The sequence below is a fragment of the Necator americanus genome, chromosome III (genome assembly GCF_031761385.1).
Source record: "Necator americanus strain Aroian chromosome III, whole genome shotgun sequence".
In the NCBI taxonomy this organism is placed as follows: domain Eukaryota; kingdom Metazoa; phylum Nematoda; class Chromadorea; order Rhabditida; family Ancylostomatidae; genus Necator; species Necator americanus.
In genome coordinates, this window is record NC_087373.1 from 2555583 (window position 1) to 2563184 (window position 7602).

The window sequence follows — 7602 nt, forward strand, 5'->3', positions numbered from 1 at the left end:
CCTAAAAGTTCTCGACAAATTTCTATATTAAAAGCATCACCTCACGAATCTGAGGAGGAGCGAATTTCAAGGGGAGTATTCGTATACGAGATAGTAGATTATGGAGAGGTGGGTGATTCCGTCCATTTCTTGCTAATTGCCGTAAAAACGGCTAGGAAAATACGGCTTCGAGCGTTCCGACGCGCTATTTTCTACAACGAGTTCGATTGGAGCGCGCCAGCCTTGTGCATGCGCCGCATCTTCCGGACCGTTTTTTTTTACAGCAATTAGGAAGAAATGGACGGAATTACTCCCTTCTCCATAATCTACGATCCCGTATACGAATACTCCACCTGAAATCCGTACTACCTCAGATTCGTGGAGTGATGCCTTTAAGTTCATGAAAAAATGAGAGACAAAGTTAATAGGGAATAGAACTTTCTTTCAGAACCTGAGTTCAAATATGCGCTTTTCTACTCATCATTATAGATTATCCTAGTAATATAATTCATGAGATCAAAAAAAAAAGAGAAAGAAAAATGTTTTGTGTAATTGGAGGAAGAAAAACACACCTGAAAGCGATACACATCGGTTAGTCACGGAGTCGGAGTCGTCAACCTTAAACTCCTATCGCTTAATAGTGATATTCTGCATATTTGTCTGAATGTTTTGAATTCTATCCGTCAAAGAAAAAAGGAAAACCGGAAAAACGTAGAAGTAATTAAAAATATGGGAGAATATATAGAAGAAATTATAGAAAAATGACAAAATATAAATAGATGAAATAGAAGACAATATAACAGAGATATAATAATTCAATACATGTGCAGAATAGATGAGAATAATAATAATAATAATAATAATAATAATAATAATAATAATAATAATAATAATAATAATAATAATAATAATAATAATAATAATAATAGCAATAATAATAATATGCATAGTAACGTAATATAAGTAGAAGTAGACATAAAAATAAATAATAAAAATAAAACAAAATAATAAATAAATAAAAATAATAAAATAAATAAAATAATAAAAATAATAAAAATAAAACACAAAAAGTCTTAAAAAATATAATGTAGTTATGTTTTGTAGTATAGTGTGTGGGTGTCCTTCGAAGAGTATCCCCCAAAACCTCTTATCTATGGACGCATAGTAGAAAAAAGTGCTCTTTGGACAATCGGTATCGTTTGCTTCACTGGCCGATCACATGGGGAATCGGGGCGATGGATTGTTGGCCGAAGACGACGACGAGGACGAGCACGACGGCGATGCGCATAATCTAGCAATGGTGTTCATTTGCGTTCATCGGAGTGAGTGTGAGGTTTGAATAAATCTCGTCAAAAGGACGACTACGAGACTCGTATTCACCTCTTTGACATCTTTTCATCTTTTCGTGTGAGATTCGCGATCGGTTATCTTTTAAAAAATCGCTTCTTCTGGATCTTATCGCTTATCTTCGTGAAAAAAAGCCTTCTACGTCCTTTTTCTAGCCTCTGTTTCCTATAAATTCAAAGTTGATGAACTTATTTCGCATATTTTTGGGATCGCTTCACATTGAACCTACGATAAATTATTTTATTCAAATTACTATTTTATCAAAATCATTACTTTGAAATTCTTTCATGAGAAAATCTCATTTGCTTCAGGCAACGATACTAAAAGGCAAACTGTATCCACTGCACTTCGCCACTATTTGAATTTTATTATTATTTTTCATTTTTTTTCTTCCTCTAGAACAGCAAATATGGCTGTTTGACTTAGCAGCAGTTCTTACCTTGGAGTTAAATTAGTACGCACAAGTTTTGTAAGAATAACGAAATCTCTATGATAGAAAAAGAAATCTTTGGCTTCGAAATCGCGTTTTGACAGTGAATCTTTTCTCCAGCGATCGATACCTATTTTTTATTTGTTGATTTATTAGATGTGCTCAACGTACGTAAACTATAAGTGAAACATCAAGGAGAAGATGAAAAAAAGCAGGAGTAAAAAAAAATGTTCAGGAATTGAAATGTTTTCGGATCACGAACTTTGTGCTGGAGCTTCGAATCCTCATAAAATTTGCTGTTTTTCCTTCCGCCGCTTATAAATAATAGCACAGCTATAAACAAATAAAAAATGAGTAAAAGTAAAGGATAAACAATATAACTACACAAATACATGTGATATTTCGAAAGATAAAAAAAAAACACCTGAAATATTATCCTGTTAGTTAGTTTCACGATAATAATAGTCGTTTCCTTGCGATACCACTCTTATATCAACTATGAGATCTGAAATAAATGACCAACTAAAGCCGAACGGGTAAATGTCGGAGAAAATCCTCGTTCAGCCGTTAAGAATTGTCATCATGCTTTTCATATTTCTCTTCAATTTCTCTGAAATGTCAAGAGATTATCCAAAAGAAAAAAAAAGAGAACTTGAAAGTACAAATCTATTGCTGGATGGCGCCAAAATCACCAGATAGCATCGATTTCTCGGAGACTGTGATCTTCTCTCAATCTTTGTGATCTTCTACTTTTCTCAGTCTCTAAAATAAGTAATTAAATGATAGCACAGGGAAAAAATCAAAGAAAAACTTTGATTTATTGGACGAGTTGTCTGAAATTCTTCAAATATTCACCATTTATATCACCTTATTATTCATTCTTATATTTTTAAAATTTATTTCTTCATATTCTTTTGTTCCGGTTCGGGACATTCGGCGAAAAACAAGCGGGAAAATTCAAAATTCAGCAGCTAGAATGGCGCTAAAATGCATCGAATTTCCCCCGTGTGATCTACCATGAGATCAATAGAGCGTGGCCGCCATCGGTTGCTTTTGACGTATTTGCAGATACTAGGCATATTTCCTTCTATTCGTCCTTTTCTCCTTTTTTTATTCATTCTTCTTCTTCTTTTCTCTTTTAAACTTCATATTCTATGTTTATTTGTTCCTTCTTTTCAATTGTTAGCGTGAACGCTAAGTAAACGCCCACTTTTATGTGCCACAAATCTCCGTCGCTCATCGATCGAGCTCATAATTCTGGAATTTTCGAGGTATTGACAGTGCGCGACTAGCGGGATTCGTTCATTTTTATTTCCTTCTATTTCATTTTTTATACTGTTGTTTGTTTTATCACTATCACTACGTAGGGTGGGTGTAGCGCAATTGGTAAGAGGTTCCGATCTGACTGCATGATCAATTGATAGTTCGATACCGCCCTAGTGCCAATCAAGAGTTTCATCCTTCCGGGATTGATAAATTGGTATGAGACTCATCTGATTCAATTCATTCTAAAACCTCAAAATTTTAAAATCTTTTCAAGGTAAACCACTGACTTGATAAGTTGGCTGGCCTCCACAAGTCACTTCTCGAATTGCAGTCAAAACGCGTCGGCGCATCCCAAGCGGATTGATGCGCCAGAGACTTCACTTATTATATTTTATAGGTCTTTTATGTGTTCTGAAGATCTGAGAGCAGCGTTCGTTGAAATCCAGCGATGTAGAGTTTTGCCGTAAAAGTGTTCTGAAGCTTGGTGTAGTTGCGTAAACGGCTCCAACTGCACCAAGCTTCTGGTCGTTTTCAGCCGACTATGAACCACTGAGCCGTATCTGTTCTCATAGCCATTCCTATACGCTTCTCACTATCTTATATTTTGACCATATGATGATATTGTGTGATGGTATGGTATTTTCTTAAAGCAACGACGTTTTCTGGGGACTTTAAGTGATTTGAAATCGGATGGTGGGCAGATTCGGCGCATTACATGGATCTGTAAAGTATAGCCGGGTCGAAACGATATGAACCACGGTGCATTTGCGTAGGCGCTCGAGACGGCACGGCGGAGGCAACAGTTGGGACCGAGTTGGGACCGTCGGAAACTGCAGCGATGGGTGGTGCCAGCAGGGGTTTCACCACGCTCCACCGCATCGCCTCGAGAGAAGCCGCGTACGCAATTGCGTACGTCCTTCATGTCGTTTTGACGCTGCTATACACTAGTGTGCAAAACCTAATTATGAAATACATAAAGTAATAGAACATATCAAGAACTCGGTGGAAATAAATGAAAGTGCGGGGAGTGTACTGCTGGAGGTCTCCCAGTAGTGCCCAGAACGTTCCTCACATCAGTGTATTTGCGAGCTATAAGCCAGTTCAAGTGATTTGACATCTATCAAATTAGGAATACACCTGTGATGTATTGAGCCGAAAATCTGGAGCCAATTGTCATTCTCTGGCATTCTTTTTGTGTTCGGATAATGTGTGGAAATCATTAATGGTAGTGGATTTTCATTGTATGTGTGTGTATGCTTTTACTTGCTGGTAATTATTAATGGATTCTGAATGTAGGACAAACAATCGCGTTGTTTAGCGTCACATACATATTTGATTAGAGGCATCATCAATGAGAATAAGGCTTCATAAGGGTTTTTATGGATTCTGACAGCTCGTAACTATAGTATATTGTTTCAAAACATAGTTATTGTCGTGTAACTACAGTAACTATTTGTCTTTTTAAATCGAGCTGAGCGGCTGGAAGTGGCGGTAATCCTGTATTCTTAGCTAATGTTTCGGCGAGTTCGCCTTCCTCAGAGTCTTAGGATCGGAGGACATTCCTTCCGCTCCTGGATACCTATGGTGATGACAATATAGTAACCATATATTTTAAAAAAAGTTACTAGTTGTAAATCTCTCGAAAATGATGTTACAGCCGCCTCGTTATTTGACCGTTAAAATGTGGACGAGTTTCAAGGTGAGTGTGGACGAGTTCGAGGCACCAATCTTTCCTGCTCGCATATGTTAAAGGCATCACTCCACGAATCAGAGAAGGTACGGATTTTAGGTGGAGTATTCGTATTCGTCCATTTCTTCCTAATTATCGTGAAAAACGGCCCGGAAGATACGGCTTCGAGCGTTCCGGCGCACTACTTTCCACAACGAGTTCGATTGGGGCGCGCCAGCCATGTGCACACACCGGGTCTTCCGGGAGGTTTTTTTGCGGCAATTAGGAAGAAATGGACGGAATCACTCCCTCTCCATAATCTACGATCCCGTATACGAATACTCCACCTGAAATCCGTACCACCCCAGATTCGTGGGGTGATGCCTTTAATTTACGTGAGCGTGGGGGTATCATGTGAATATGCCCAGTGCAATGTTCGTGTTAACTCGTCCTTTATGTCAATTAAAATTGTATATGAATTTATGGGTGAATAATCTTTATTTCTTCTCTTAGAAGGATAATACAACTCATTTTTTTATTATCCTTTTGAAGAAAAAGATAAAGATTATTCGTTATAATTTTTTTTCTTCAGTAATCTAATATAACATATGTAATATAATATCGAATATATAGTAATATACATGCATAATATATAACGTAATGTCGAAGTCTGTTTCTTCTTTCTTTTCTCTTCTTTTCTTCATAAATTATTTATATACTTATTATGTATATAAAGAAAAGAGGAAGGAGAAAAAGAATGTAAGCAAGACGAGAAAAGGTTCGGGAAATGTTTTGTGCGTTATGAATTCGTATTCGTGTAAGGCACATTGTAACTCGTCCAACTCAGTGACGATACATACGAGTGGTCTTATCGTGGCGCTTATTTTTTGTTTTTGTTTTTGTTGTGTTTGTTTTTACAGTTCTTGTTGTTGGTATAGTTTATCTTTTTAACTCACATCTCAAAACTCGAATCTCCGACTCAGGTTTTTTTTTCTCGGATTTTTTTCTTTTTTTTCGCTCTCCGAGTGTTGTGCTCTCTTTAATGGGCTGATATATTTCCTTTAACGCGCGAACATGGAAGGCAGACAAATTTTTTCTTAAAGAAAAGTCTCTAACATTAGTGACTAACTAAATTTTGTTCATTGTTACAGATTTGGACGAGTTATAATGCTCACGAGGCGAATAAAAGTTAAAATTGAATCCAGTCCGGGAATACATCCGAAATTAAACACAAAAGAAGAGTTCAGAACATTACTGCGTGACGATGAGCTCTCGTCATGTGTTCACGGGTACGTGACTTGACCTTTTTCAACTGGTGAACAGCTTTGAAGTTCGAAATTGGATACTTGTTCTCACCTTGACAGTCATTCCTCCGCCGAGGTGTGAGGTCATTGATTTTGAGGCGAGTTACAATCCGTATTGTATTTCTAGCTGAGCTCAACCCATTAGAATATCACCAGAAGATCCAGAAAATTGCTCCTTACGATCATCCCGTCGATTTAAAGGCAGCGTATCGCTTAAGAATTGTCGTAGTACGGAAATCTGATGGAGAACGTAGAGTTCGTGTTGTAGATTACAAACATGAACGTGGCTCCGCTCAATTCCCCCTAATTGTCCTGAAAAATGGCATAGGAAACGGCCTTCTTGAACGAATTTTCCTACGAGAAACCTTATGGCGCTACCCTTGTACACGTTCCGGTCCCCTCATCAGCTTATTCATTAGTTTTACTTGAATAGGGTGCTGCGGAGAGCCCATTTCTTAGGACATCACGCATGCAGGTGCAACCCGTCTAGAAGGACGTGGCGCGTTCTAACGTGCCTCGTAAGAACTAATGTCGTTTCCCACGCCGTTTTTCAGGACGATTAGAGCAAATTGAACGGAGCCGCGCTCATACTCGCCTCTACGCCTCGAACTCTCTATTGTCCATGTGAGATATAAACATCGAAGATTTCGTGATACGCTATACGTTTGACAACCTTCCTGTGAATTATCGTAGCTTTCCAAATTGTAAATTGTTTTGTCGGTTAGCAGCCGGTTAGTCGAAGCCGCCGAGGGTATCAGATTTCTGTCCTGCACTTTAATTGAAAAAGTCTCTTTCAAGTTTCACTTCTTTCGCGTCTGTTTTGCCCTGATATCGTTGTGAAATAATTATGAACATGTCGAATAATACATATTATGAGGTGTCTTTCGTCGATTATTTAGCAGAGATAAATTCCCTAATTAAAGTAATTTGTTGATAATTGCATTGCATTGAATTAAATGAATGAATATGAACAGATAATTATGTGCAGGTAGTTTATTCTAATCTTATAATGTAAATTTTCCAATGAGCGAGTTTATTCTTTTCTTGTAATGTAAATTTTTCAATTTCAATTTCCGGCACATTTCAAAATACAGTGGACACTTGGTTTGGTCCCCCTAATTCAGATGAAGCTGATCTTCTCCGACTTCTTCGGGACGATCAACCTCTCTTCTATTTTGCAAATTGTTGCTGCTAGTGACTTTTCAGAACGCTCTTTATGGAAATTTCGATCGGTTCGGTCTGTTTCGGAACTAGCTCTGATTCCATTAACAAGTAGGTCCCGAGAAGGTTACACTTCTGATACGTTTTCACACCTCTGGTAATTTTTCAGAATTAATTTCCTTTTTTTCTCAATTCTGTCTCAGATTTGTCTGGTTCGAACCATTGGTTTCAAATTCGATTTCTTTCAATTTATTATTCAAATCTGCGCCATTGCAAAAAAAGAAGTTGGTGGAGTGTGCAGCGCCGAATCTCCTCATCCGGCTCACCACTATACACCTTTGATTGAGGCAGAGCAGTGAGGAGGAGGGAGGTGAGGAGCGTGTGTCTGGCTGAGAAAGAGCATTTGTTACGGCCTTAGATGCGTTAGTCGGAGCCGGTGCTCCGGA

General features: G+C 38.0%; 1 protein-coding gene across 1 annotated transcript; it reads left to right on the plus strand.

The window, feature by feature from the left end:
* Positions 1 to 1198: 1198 nt before the first annotated feature.
* Positions 1199 to 5993, plus strand: RB195_008413 (uncharacterized protein; the record flags this gene model as incomplete). The annotated part of the gene is made up of 3 exons (XM_064194892.1): positions 1199 to 1301; positions 3796 to 3931; positions 5843 to 5993. 3 exons carry the CDS (start codon positions 1199 to 1201, stop codon positions 5991 to 5993), a joined length of 390 nt encoding a protein of 129 aa, XP_064046037.1.
* Positions 5994 to 7602: the final 1609 nt, after the last annotated feature.